Source organism: Euwallacea similis, chromosome 4, assembly GCF_039881205.1.
Source record: "Euwallacea similis isolate ESF13 chromosome 4, ESF131.1, whole genome shotgun sequence".
Taxonomy (NCBI): domain Eukaryota; kingdom Metazoa; phylum Arthropoda; class Insecta; order Coleoptera; family Curculionidae; genus Euwallacea; species Euwallacea similis.
In genome coordinates, this window is record NC_089612.1 from 4,146,608 (window position 1) to 4,161,046 (window position 14,439).

The 14,439-nt window shown below is 38.6% G+C and overlaps 2 protein-coding genes across 2 annotated transcripts; one reads left to right on the top strand and one right to left on the bottom strand.

The window, feature by feature from the left end:
- The first annotated feature begins 220 nt into the window (after nt 1–220).
- Nucleotides 221–2,930, top strand: LOC136407989 (tigger transposable element-derived protein 4-like). Its single transcript, XM_066388630.1, has 7 exons — nt 221–253; nt 335–471; nt 676–1,020; nt 1,064–1,581; nt 1,662–2,094; nt 2,596–2,660; nt 2,803–2,930. Exons 1-7 carry the CDS (start codon nt 221–223, stop codon nt 2,928–2,930), a joined length of 1,659 nt encoding a protein of 552 aa, XP_066244727.1.
- Nucleotides 2,931–5,895: 2,965 nt separating this feature from the next.
- Nucleotides 5,896–11,023, bottom strand: LOC136407992 (uncharacterized). Its single transcript, XM_066388633.1, has 2 exons — nt 9,221–11,023; nt 5,896–9,156 (listed from the first exon to the last, which is right to left on the bottom strand). The coding sequence occupies exons 1-2, from the start codon at nt 11,021–11,023 to the stop codon at nt 5,896–5,898; spliced, it is 5,064 nt and encodes a 1,687-aa protein (XP_066244730.1).
- Between the last annotated feature and the right edge of the window lie 3,416 nt (nt 11,024–14,439).

A 14,439-nucleotide genomic window follows, 5' to 3' on the forward strand; every position in this document is an offset into this window, starting at 1 on the left:
TGTACAGGGTGATGAAAATTTCGATGCACACCATTGGTATCTTGGAAATCGCAATAGATGCGAGGTTGGTTAAATTAGAGAAAATGTGTCAAACTTGGGGCTTAGTCAATATTCGAAAACAGTGTTGCTATTTTGTTCTTATTTTCCGAGATATTAGGAGAAATCTGAAAAATGCCAAAATTTAATTTTCAAAATACAGTGGATTCCGTCTATAACGTACATGGGATATAACGTACTTCCGGTTATTAAGTACGTATTTTATTGGTCCCACCGAAATACTCTTGATTTTTTGCCGGTTATAACGTATCATGTATAATATTAACTCCGTTTATAGCGTCCTTTATTTTTCCTTTATTTCGTTGCCAACTCCGGGTGTAAAGTACATTTGTACGTTATAGCCGGATGGTGGTCCGGTGGTTTCCCTAAGGCGCCAGGGATTTTGCAATACTCGATCGTACGGAACAGATATGGGTAAAAGCGGTAGTTTTAGTCTGTTGCTTTTATATTAGTGAATGCTTGGTACTTTTTTGGTTTGCTCAAAATGGCAGACAAACGTAAGTCTATAACTGTTAAAGAGAAGTTAGACATTATTAAAAGTATTGAGAGTGGCATTTGGAAATCAGAAATTGTCAAACGAAAAAGTCTGACAAAAACAACGGTTTCTACAATTTGAAGTAATCGACAAAAAATTAAGCTAGCCAGCGAAAATAAATCCCAGAAGATTAAAAAAATTAGAAATCCTGTACGTCAAAATGTAGATCAAGCTCTTCTACGATGGTTTGAAATTCGAAGATCCGAAAATACTGCAATAAGTCCAGTTATAAAAGCAAAAGCCGAAGATTTGTCCAGGGGATTACAAGGTGACGATTTTAAGTGTTCTACAGGGTGGCTCGAACGTTTTAAAATTCGACACAACATAAATTTTAGTAAAGTTTCTGGTGAAGCAGGAGATGTTGACAGACAAGTTGTCCTAAAGTGGTTAGATGATAAGTGGCCTGGAACATCGAAAAATTGTAGCAGGTAAAAATATTTTTAATGGGGACGAGAGTGGGTTATTTTACAGGATGATTCCAGATCGTACCCTTAAATTTAGGGAAGAAAAATGTGTGGGAGGGAAACAATCAAAGTTGAGGTACACCGTTTGGGTTTGCGCAAATATGACGGGTAGTGAAAAATGCAAACTTCTTGTTATCGGTAAATATGAACGGCCAATGTGCATGAAAAATGTAAAAAGTCTACCAGTAATTTATAAATCAAACACTCGAGCATGGATGACTTCAGTGATTTTTGAAAACTATTTAAAAGATTGGGATAAAAATTTACGACGACAAAATAGAGAAATATTGCTGCAGGTTGACAATTGTGCAGCTCACTCAAAAACTCTACATCTAACAAATATTAGATTCGAGTTTTTGCCACCAAATTATACCTCCGTAGTACAACCAATGGATCAAGGCATAATTAAATGTTTTAAAGCATATTATCGTAGATCCTCTATGTGCCGTCTGATCAAATCATTAGATAATAAAGAGCCCTTCAACATAACCATCCTTGACTCGATAAAGTTAATCGACCAATCTTGTAATGAAGTTACGCCAACAACTATTGCAAACTGCTTTCGATATGCAGGTCTTGTAAAATCGACTGAGAAATTGATTCAGATGATGAGTTGCCCCTAGCTCAGTGGTTCGAAAAGTACAAAAATACTGATATGGACTGTAATGACTGGGATGTTCCCCTTAGTAACTGGCTGCGCCTTAACTATGAAGATCTAACAAGTGCTGAAACATATCTTGCTGAGTATGACGGTTTTTCGACAGTTGATGATAATGTAATAGCAACGGAAACCTTAACGGATGATGGTATTACTGCTGAAGTTTTAGGCACATTAAATGATTATCAAAATTCTGATAATGAAAACGATGATGCTCAACAGGATGGAGAAAAACCAACGAGTCATTCTGAGGCACTTTGTGCTATTAAAAGTGTTATACATTTTTTAGAAACTATTAATAATGTATCTGATGATATTCTTCAAGCGGCCCTAAAAGTTGAAAGACATATCGAGAATATAAAATTGTTGAAAAGTAATCGGCAAACAAAAATAACAAGTTTTTTAACAAAAACAGAATAAATACAGTACAGTTTATATGGTATTCTATTTCTATGTTGTTACAATGTTTCTGTTAAAATTTATCATCCATTTTTTTAATACATACATATATACATATACTATACACATGCATAGATATGTACTATATACACATTAGCATTTTTTTGTATTCATGTACGTATGTATTACACTCAAAATTTAAGTGTACCTAAATTACTATGTGTTAATAGATTTGTTCAGACTTTTAGATGAATAAAGGCGTATGTGCGTAACGTACGCAATATGTAAGAAATATGACTTTTTTTAATGTATTTTTTATAGCGTACCTCCGGTTATAGAGTATCCTATTTTTACTCCCTAGAGAGTACTTTATAAACGGAATTTACTGTAAATAGAAAACGAAAGATTAAAAAAATATATTTCATACAAATTGTTTACGCTTTTTTGGTCTCTTGACTTGTGCGATTTTCTAAATTTTATAGTTGGCCTAGTTTTCGAGATAATGACCCCAACATTGTTTTTTTTTTTAATATGGACCTAGATAAATGTAGTATCGGGTTTTGATACTACTGTAGATATAGGATGGTGTTTATATCTTATAATAAAATCACAGATAGGAAAGGACTATAAGTATGCGTTTATTAATGTAAAGTGAACAAAAGACAGTATAAAGTAACTTGTGAGTTTAGCGAGCGCGGACGCGACTTCTGAGTTACCAGCGACAACCGAACCCAGAAGAAAAGAGAGCTTGTATATGCCCTCCAAAATCTTAAATACTAAAACCCATGGTGATAAACCATGGGCGTACCCTGGCTAGGGTGCCGTCTGCACCACCCGCCGCATCAAACCGTTACATCTTAAGCTGGGAATTGGAACTGCCACTATAGGGCCAACGAAATTTATCAAGGGCAATTCAAATGCCGACAAAGTATATTACAAGCAGTTCCAATGCCGACCCGGTTTATTGCGGGGATTTCTAACACCGAAAAGGCATGGCATGGGAAGTTCCCATGCCCCAACTAATGCCCACCAGAGTCGTACCCCAGGGGTATAACAATCTTACAGTTAATTCCTACTATCTAATATGTATCCCATTTAACAGTAACACCTATCTACAAGGGGCGCGATCCTACATAAATGTGAACGGAATTTTATTACAAACATGAACATTAATGATTAAATAACAAATTTAAGGTCTTAAAATAATAATAAATTCTTAATGTTAATATTCATATTTGTAATAAAATTCCGTTCACATTTATTAAAAACTCTAATGATGGTCTCTTTTAAACCAAAACTCTGGAAAACGTCATCATGTGATACATCGTTGAAAAGCCTTTAATGAACACTTTCAAAATATCCCAAAATTTATCTAGGTCCATGTTACATACAAATAATAACCAACGGTCATACGAAAACTCCCCAGTTGCAATCTGGACGTTCAGGCGTTCCACGATTGTATTTAGGAATATTCGAGTCCTTAGATCTCGAAGCCTGGAATTATAGTATATGTCGGAATAGCGTTTGATGCGTTTTCCATTTTCGAGGAAAAGTATCTCTTTAAAAGTCAAAGAATGAAAAGACAGACTAGCGAATTTACTACCCCACGACCGCTCTTCTGCTCGTCAATCTATTAACTGCCAGTTCTTTGTCCCTGTTGTCTTAACTTTCCCAGTTCTGGTGAGTCCTTCAAAACCGTGGGAAAAGTACCTGCTAGTCCTTATTACAAAAGAACCAATAGTTTAGTGTTACCCAAATAATTAGCACACATGGCCATTTAAGAGCGTCGTGGTATTAGTGACCTCGCTAGACAATGCTTTTTCTTAAAAAGGCTGTCAGCCTGCCCTTCATCTTATTGTCTCTTCTAATATTACATTTACAGAACTTAGAAACTAATAAATCTCCGACATATAGTATATACCAATATATTCATAATTTTTTTAGTTGTGGTGATGTTAATATTCAGTAAACATTACGAATTCAGTCTAGTCAATTCTATAATAAACATATTACCTGTGGAACTACATTTACCTGGACATAACTACTGCGGTCCGGGGACCGATCTAAAAAAGCGTTAAACCAGAGAAGTCGTTGGGATTAACCCGTTGGATAAAGCGTGCAAGGAACACGATATTGCATACAACGAGAGCAAAGCATTGATAGATAGACATAAAGTTGATAAAAAGTTATGTAATGTGCCGGGTTGGAATAACTATACGCGAGTCAAAAATATAACACTTTATTAACTTCTCGATAATACAAGAGCGGGAGCGAGGCGTAAAGACACTTTTATGTAAGTGTTTTGTGAAGATGAGTCGTGAAGGTTTCTGCTGGACTATGTCTTAACTGCTTGACTGCCCTATTTATATACATGATATCTACATGGACTTTGCTAAAGTACATTAATAAGGGTAGTTTGAACCTTAAACAGTACTGAGACTTTGAGTCTCAGCTAATTACAATTTGATGGGTTAGTTATACAAAGGAATTGTGTTTCTACGTAAATATACATTCTAATTAAGTTCTAATATTGTCCTTAGGTTTCCATGAGAAAATAGTACAAGAAATAATGTAAGAGGTTAATACATATATGATATTATTACGTATGCGTAACCCGGGGTGCTTTACACCTCCCCCCTTAAAAGATGAATTCTAACAGAATTCTTGTAAAACTATAAGCTGGTTATAGATTTCTACGCTTAACAAATATAGAAGGTTTATATAATAATAAAAACATACATACTTATACAATATCCTAAGTAGAACAAGGAGGAAAGATACATTATCAATCTGAATTAGTTTTTAAATTTGCCAATCTAGTACTTCTTCTAGGTAATCTCTCTTCACTACCAAGTTCATCTGTTCTGATCTCAGCAATAGTGTAATGTACCTATCTTATGAATTAGGATAAATTAACTGATATTCGAGCTTATTTGTATTTCTCATGAAGAATTGTATTTGTTCTGTACTAACTCGGCCTTTGGCCCAACCAATAATACTAACTTAACCTTGGCCCCACAGATAAAGTAATTAAGCCAAGGTCCGGAGTTTTTCCAATAGACATTGCATAGTAATTAGTTTTGTAATCACCCCTCTATTTGATTAGATATATACATAAATACAGCTTGGGGGTAAAAACACGCACTCTTCCCAATAGACTCTCGACCAGAATAGTTGATTATAGTAGTGACTAGTAGAACCAACGCGTTTTTGTTGTCAAAACCTATTTCCCTGCATCGGGGTACATAACAAAATTGGTGTCAGAAGTGGGATATAGTTGACGTAATAACGAAACAATATTCGTCGTGTGCGTGCCCGTATCACGGTATCCACGAATTTCCAAGTCTCGTACGTCCAGAATCCATTTAGAGACCTTCTTGTTCTCGTTCACCAAGCAGCCTACCCTTCTCGCCAAGGAATTGCAGCAGAACAACTGGGACCAGCAAGACAGATCTCAACTTGTACAATATCGCGTTGCAGCGGACAACCGGAGAACATCTGGTATACTCCTTCGAGGAAGTAGCACCTTCTCCAAGAAATGCGTCTTGATCTATTACTCACAATACTGTAAGTCTTATAAACTCAATACCATTAACCTGCGAAATTCTTGAAGTCATCTTAAAGAAACACCCATAAGAAAAATGTCTAACCTACCAATCGAATTTGTTAAGGATATACTTATTAAGTTTGACGGTACCAAATCGAAACTGTCCGAATTTATCGACAATTGTGATAAAGCACACTCGATAATTAAGCATGAACAAAAACCCTTACTTTTCACCTTAATCGAAACTAAACATCACTGGTGTGTTGTCTTCTTTGATGATAACTAAGGTGCCAATTTTCAATTGATGCTGGTTCCTTTTCCAACGAACTCGCTGTTGCAGCTCAGATACCACCTCCTTATGCCATCTATCCCAAAAATGCTGACGCATTTGTTCGATCAGTTGGAATCGATTTAGCCGATTAGTAGTGATCGTCCTCAAGTCGGGTTCTGGAAGGGCGACTAATGGTCGTCCAATTAACAGGTGAGCCGGGGTTAAAGGATTCAAATCTATGGGATCGGTTGAAAGAGGGCTCATTGGTCGAGAGTTTAATACTGCCTCTACCTGGGTAAGCAGAGAATACAATTCCTCAAAAGTCAGTACATGAGCACCCAAGACCCGTTTTAAATGATACTTGCTAGATTTAACACCCGCCTCCCAAAGACCGCCAAAATGGGGCGAGCTAGGGGGAATAAAGCGCCATTCGATATTCTCACTTGTCATGGCATCTACTACATCGCCTTGTATTTTTTGTAAAAAGGTACCGAAGTTTGACAACTCAGACTGAGCTGCCTTGAAGTTAGTGCCATTGTCTGAATAAATTAATGTCGGTTTGCCACGGCGGGATATGAACCTTCTTAATGCCAAAATAAAGGAATCTTTACTCAAGTCTGACACAAGTTCTAAATGTATGGCTCGGGACGCAAAGCAGATGAACAATGCCATCCAACATTTGGAAGTCTTTGCTCCACGACCCTTTCGATCCTTCACTAAGTACGGTCCTGCGTAATCCACTCCACATACCTTGAATGGGAATTCTGCCAGTAGGCGTTCCTTGGGTAAATTACCCATCAGTGGTATTTCACTCTTTGGATTATATTTAAAGCAACGGACGCATTTTCTGTAAGTTAATTTCGCCAGATTTCTTCCCCCAATCACCCAGAATTTTTCCCGTATGGAAGAGTGCAACTGCTGAGGTCCAGCATGCAATAGCTGATGATGTTCGTAATGAAAAATGAGTTTGGTAAGCTTATGTTTAGCGTCTAACAATATAGGATGCCTTTTCTCATAGGAATAATTTGACTCCGCCAGTCTACCACCTACTCGTAATATGGAGTGTTCCGCCAAAAAGGGCCTAAGTCCCAAAATCCTACTCTTATGGCTGAGCTCATTGCTTGCCTTGAGATTAGGGATATCTTCATGAAACGATTGCTCTTGGGCAATCTTTATTAAGCGAAGTTCGGCATTGGCTATTTCCGCCCTGGTTAACACGCCACCTCGCTCTGTGGTGTTGGTTTTACCCCTTACAGTACAGTTTCGTAGAAAACGGAACATGTAGGCCACTGTACGTTTGATGCGATGATAGCTCGAAAATCTTTCAAATGGAAATTCATTGTTATGTACTGTGAGAAACGCTCGAGAAATAATTTTCATTTCGGGTAAATTTTCGTTTCGCCGAAATTTAGCCGGCCATGTCGAGGGGTCACCTTTCAGCCAGTTCGGTCCATGAAACCACATTTCCGATTCTAGCATTTGAGATGGAGTTAATCCTCTAGACAACAAATCTGCGGGGTTGTCCTTCGAAGGAACATGTCGCCGCACGTAATTGTGCGTGGTTGCTTGAATTTCTGCGACACGAGTGTTTACGAACGCTTTCAATAAATTTGGAGAGATTTTTAACCAACCAAGCACCACAGATGAGTCACACCATAAGACGCATTCGTCAAATTTTATGTTGATAGAGGACGTGACCTTTAACACAAGACGAGATAATACCAACGCACCGCAAAGTTCGAGTCTGGGCAGCGTAAGTGTATGAAGTGGTGCAACTTTGGCCTTTGCGCATAGGAGTCTAACGTGTACATCCCCGTTTTCATCAACCGACCGAAGATAAATGCACCCCCCGTATGCTGCTTCTGAGCTATCGGAGAATCCATGTATCTGTACATTAATCGCCCCTCTACATAGAACACATCTGGGTATCCGTAAGGTATTTAACCTTACAAGCTGGTTTCTAAATTGTTCCCAAGCTGTATGAATGCTGGTGGGAACCGCTTCATCCCAGGACAGTTTTTCTAGCCATAAAGCTTGCAATAGGATTTTCGCCTTGATGATACATGCTGCAAGCAGTCCCAGAGGGTCAAATATTTGTGCCGTACCAGCTAAAATCGTGCGTTTAGTAACTGGAAACTCCTTGGATATTGAGCCTATGTTATACGTCAAGGTATCTACCTGACAATGCCATATCAATCCTAATGTCTTTGCAGGCTCGTTTTCGCCAAAGTTCAACGTTTGATTTGTCAAATCAGAAGATTCGACGTACTTTAGTGCGTTTTTATCATTCGAGAAAAACTTACGCAGCTTGAAACAACCCTCGTTTAATATATGAGATATGTCGCGGGCAATTTCGGCCGCCTCTTCTAACGTATCAGCTCCCGTTAAAAGATCGTCCACGTACATGTCATTTTTTATAACTTGTGACACCCTTGCATTCGATTTTTCGCATTCAAAGGCTAATTGGAACAAACATCTTATGGCCAGAAACGGAGCTGAGCTTGTTCCATAGGTGACCGTCTTTAGTTCATAAACTTCCACCGGTATCTGTGCATTATCACGCCATAAAATCCTTTGTAAGGGCCGCTGGTTGGGTTCGATCAGAATTTGCCGGTACATTTTCTCAACGTCGGCAGCAACTACGTACCGATGCTGCCGAAACCGCAATAGGATTGACATTAGATCCTTTTGTATGGTAGGACCTATCATCTGAAGATCATTAAAACTGACCCCGGTCGACGTTTTCATGGAACAATTAAAGACGACTCGAAGCCTTGTTGTTCTGGCTTCGTCGCGTACTACGGCATGATGGGGCATATAGTATGCGTGCTTATGTAGCATTGCGTTTGACACCTTTTGCATATGCCCTAATTTTATGTACTCGTTCATGAATTCGACATATTGAGATTTTAAATTTGGGTTTGAATCAAGTTTTCGTTCGAGCGCAAAGAATTGCCTTTTTGCTTGATGAAATGAATCACCGAGATCGTCAGAAGAAGATTTGAGCGGGATGTGTACTAGAAACCTTCCGCTTTCTAATCGGACAGTATGTTGATTAAAATGATTTTCACACGCTATTTCTTCCTCGGATTGACTAGATTGAGATGAAAATCCCTCTTCTATTTCCCAGAAACGCGATAATTGATTTTGAATGTGTTTCTTGTGCCAAATTACAGTACACCTTGGTTTTCGGGTGACTAGGAAGTGTCTCAATCGATCCTGAAACTACCCATCCCAATCTTGTTTTTTGTAAAATCGGTTTATTCTTTCCAAGAGAGATCTGACCCACGCAAATTAGAGGCCAGAAAACTTCCGCCCCGATTAACATGTCGATTTGACTAGGTTCCCCATACCCGGGATCGGATAATTTTATGTTCGAGGGTATGTTATAATTTTGTGTGTTAACACGTACACTCGGCAACTTTCCCGTTATATTAGGAAGTACTAGACACGATATTTTCGTTTTGAAGGCATTGTACAACGATTCGATTATGATATCACACTTGTGTTTTACACTCGACCTTAGTTGATTTAAACCTGTTACAGTCATGTTGATTTCCTGTTTATTTAGCTTTAATTTTTCAACTACCTCTCCACGTATGAAATTAGATTGGGATCCGGAATCTAATAGTACCCGGACATTAATTGCTGCCCTTTCGGGAGTCGAAACTTTCACTAACGCGGTGCTAAGAAGCACATGTGCTGGATGAGCAGAATTCACACAAAGGGTGCTAGTTTCTTGTACCTGACCCGATCGCTGTTCGATGGACGCATTTGAGCCCGGACTATTGTTCCTCGGATCATTGTTCCCGGTACCCGAAATACTAGATCGGGTTCCAGATTGAAAATTATGCGAGGGATTAGCGTTGAGACGCCTATCCAAATGTAGCAACGTATGGTGCTTTAATGAGCAACGTTGACAAGGACGTCCCCTACACACTTTACTATGGTGTCCGAACTTTAAGCAGTTTATGCAAAGTTTAAGTTCCTGTATCCTTTTGATACGTTCTTGTACGTTTAGATTTGATAATTTTTCACAGTTTGCGGTCACATGCTCTTGGTTGCAAATTGCGCAATTTGACGTCCCCGTAACTAAACCTCGTACTTCCTTTGGCTGCCTGTATTTTAATTCATTCTTGGATTCTTGTGCCTGAGTTTGGTTCATCTTTATGGTCTCTAATAAAACAGCCTTATTTTTTAAAAATGTCTTCATATCCTCGAGCGACGGGGAGGTGTTCGCAAGATCCCTTTTGGTTTTATATTCCTCCCATTCCCGTGATGTGACGCTATCTAGTTTTGAATTTATCAGAAAAATTATTAAAGTGTCCACGGTGGGCTCCTTCACCTGTTCGAGGCATCGCATGTGTTTAGAAATCGTATCTATTAACCATCTTATATGCTCTGCCGACGCCTTTGATATAGATTCGATTTGAAAAAGAGCTTTCACATGATTCTGAATTAACACGCGGGGGTTATTGTACCTTTCTAACAACAGCATCCATGCTACTTCATAGTTGCTTGCCGAAAATTCCAACGATTTTATAACCAACGCCGCAGCTCCCATCAAGCTACCTCTCAAATAATGAAATTTCTGAATATTACTCAGAACCGTACTAGCATGAATCATTGATTCAAATGTGTCACGATATTCTAACCAAGTTTGAAAGTTACCATCAAATTTAGGTATATCTATAGGAGGAAGCTTAACATTTTTTTCGTGAGAAGCATTACGCCTGATCGAGGTTGGAGATGACGCAGACTTATTGTTACTTAGGTCATTTGATTCTTGCAAAAAAGTTTCTAAACGATGTTTAGCTCGAGAAATTAAATCAAAATATTGGTTGGTAAATAAGGTGCGTTCTGCGAGATCTACATCCATGCTATTCTCCTCACTTTCAATCTTGGCTTGAATTTCCTCATACTCGAAAAGGACGTTGTCCAAGGCATCTATTCTCGTTTGAAGTTGTCGATATTCGAGCTCTGTAACTGTTTGATCACTTAGCTGTTTCTCAAATCCTCCCAAAAAAGTTTTAAAAAGGGTCATTTTGGATTTTATTGCCGCTCGTTTACGAATATTGCTTGGTTGAGCCATTGTACAATATTTAGTAAACTGTTCTTATTTTATTGCCCTCTCCCTTGTTTAGATTCCCGTTTTTACAAAATTCAAAAAAGGGCACAAAAACGCTTTTTCCTTTTCTTGAGCACCTATGTACTTTTGGCACCAATCCTTGAACTTAGATCCAAGGATTTAATTGCCACATGAAATTGTTTCCCTAATCACCGCGTCAAGCCAGCATAAATTGCAAAGGATAAGGAGATTAATTGGGAACGACTCACCCAGTACCATTTGCCTCTTGATTCTGCCGTGCTCCGCCTCCCTGCTGCGTTCTCCAGGATTTTCTTGTACTGCTTTTATCACAATGTTTTGACACTTTCTTGATGACGTACTAACTCTCGGCACCTTTTATTATTAACACAATTTTACCGTACAGCCCTGCTTCAATCCGGCTCGAAGGACCATGTTTAACTTCAGAGAAACCTTGCCTGTAGGATCGAAGGACTGTAGAAAAAAAACGTTTCTCCTTGCACTTCAGGATGATATAATTGGGTACACTTTTGAACAATAAGTATTGGTGATTAAGGGCTAGTTGCCGTGTGGTCAAATCATAGAGAGAGCCAAAAAACCCCCTTTGGAACCTTAAATACTATCTTCAGGGATCGGCACCCATAGGCGTACTCCAGGAGAACCCTTGTAGACAAAGAGGGTTCTCTTAATTGGCGCCGCTAGAAACGTGGTGCTATGGCAAAACAAAGCTACTTGAGCGAAGGTTGTCCCGTTCGAGGAACCATCATTATTAGGACAAAGGATTCCCCACATCTGGGCCTTCTGAAATGGTGCCAATTTTTTAACGTTCATAGGCGTCGCCTCTGGGTGCGCGATCAACTTTGATACAGTAAATTAAAGCTACTAGGTTGCGATGCAACCAGCAGTACTAATTCGACTTATGCTAACGTGCTTATCTAACCACTATGTACAATCTTAAATCAGTCCTGAACATCTGGATTCCATCAGATAAAGATGGCTCCACAGGATGCAGGGAAAACGGCTTTCTCTACCCCAACTGGACATTATCAATTCAACAGAGTGCCATTCGGGTTACGTTATGCTCCCGCCACGTTTCAACGCCTAATGAATACTGTTCTAGCAGGTATCCAGAATATAAAATGTTTTGTATATCTCGACGATATCGTAGTCTTTGCAGACACCCTTGAATCTCATAACCAAAGGTTGATTGAGGTACTCCAAAAACTTTCGGAATATAACCTTAAGATTCAACCTGATAAATGTGAGTTCCTAAGAAAGGAAGTGATGTATTTAGGACACTTAATCACTAATCAAGGCGTTCGACCCGACGAGAATAAGGTAAAAGCAATACAAGAATTTCCTATCCCCAGGAATCCGAAAGAAATCAAATCACTCCTAGGATTAGCAGGATATTATCGAAGGTTCATCGAAGGTATTAGCAATATCACAAAGCCGCTGACCAAATTACTCAAAAAGGACGCGAGGTTTGAATGGACTAGCCTTCAACAGTATGCTTTCGAGAAATTAAAAAACGCCCTGTGCTCCAAACCCATATTGCAATACCCGGACTTCAGTAACACGTTCTACTTGACAACAGATGCAAATCAAAACGCTATAGGATCAGTGTTATCACAAGGTAACCCGCCAAATGATCTCCCGATTTCATATGCAAGTCGCACACTTAATCGCGCAGAATCCAACTACTCCACTACTGAGAGAGAACTCCTAGCCATAGTATGGAGCGTTAAACACTTCCGTCCATATTTGTATGGTCGTAAGTTCATTATTTTAACCGACAATAAACCACTCACTTGGCTATTTAACGTAACGGATCCTAGCTCAAGACTAGTACGTTGGAGATTACTCTTAGAAGAATATGAGTATGAAATTCGATACAAACCCGGGAAGTCAAATCACGTAGCAGATGCATTGAGTCGAAACCCAGTAGGAACGGTGGTCGAACACACACCGTCTAACATTCACCATGTAACCAATGATTCTACCCACCACGAGATAACTTACCAAGAATTTCTGAACAAACTCAAATCGTCCATAATAATATGCAGCAATTTAAATGAAACAGAAAAGGACATCCTCGTCACTTCCAATGACATAATTATATTTTTATCGACAGATTTAGAATTTAATGAAAACCCATTTTTACAAGCCATTGAAAGGAAGTATGACATGCGTAAATTACTAAGTCCCCAACAGCCGACAATAAACGAAATAAGGACTCTTACAGTAAATACCAAACGAATTATATGCGTATTTTACAAGGCAAACTATTGGGATAATTACTCCTATGAATCGACATTCTACCTGTTAGTCAAATTACTCAATTATTTGACAAAGGAAGGTATTAACAACGTAAGTCTTCCTGAAATAGGAAACAATTTCGACAAATTCAAATCACATAAATTGAGGACTATGCTAAGATTCGTGTTTCAAAATTCTAGTATTAAAATCGACCTCCATAATAAAATGATTTTAACACCTGAGACCGATCAAATCGAAACTATCTTAACCGAAAATCATTCGACTCCGACATCCGGTCACTACGGATTTCACAAAACATACAGTAAAATTCGTCAAAATTACAAATGGCCCAAAATGAAGACCGACATTACACAATTTATTAAAAATTGCAAATCTTGCCAAGTAAATAAACTGGTCAGGAAGAAAACAAGGAAACCCATGGAAATCACCTCGACAAGTTCTAAACCTTTTGAAAAAATTTTTATTGATATAGTTGGACCTTTGCCACTAACGGAAAAGGGTAATAAGTACATACTGACATTACAGGACGATCTAACAAAATTCTCTAGAGCTTACGCTCTCCCCAATCATGAAGCCGAAAGCGTGGCAAGGAAACTAGTAGAAAACTTCATATGCACATTCGGGATTCCGACAATAATTGTATCAGACCAAGGCAGAGATTTTACATCAACCTTATTAAAAAATGTCTCGAAACTACTGAAAATTAAGCAAATCAACTGTACAGCATATCACCCACAATCCAATGGAGCCTTAGAAAGAAGCCATGCGACCCTGGCTGACTATCTGAAACATTTCATAAATGATAACCAAACCGACTGGGACGATTGGATCGAATTTAGCATGTTCAGTTATAATACTAGTGTTCATTCATCCACCAAATTCTCACCCCACGAGTTATTGTTCGGTTATCAGGCTACACCACCATCCTCCATCACTAAGCCGCCGGAATTCAAATATACATACGATGACTACTTATCCGAAATCACTTTGAAATTACAAAAATCCCATGAATTAGCAAAAGACAACCTCATAAGGTCAAAAGAAGCGAACAAAAGGTCTTACGATAAAACCACTAACAATCAAGAATTTCAAGTCGGAGACCTAGTATATATAACAAACGAACAAACAAAATTAAACCGATC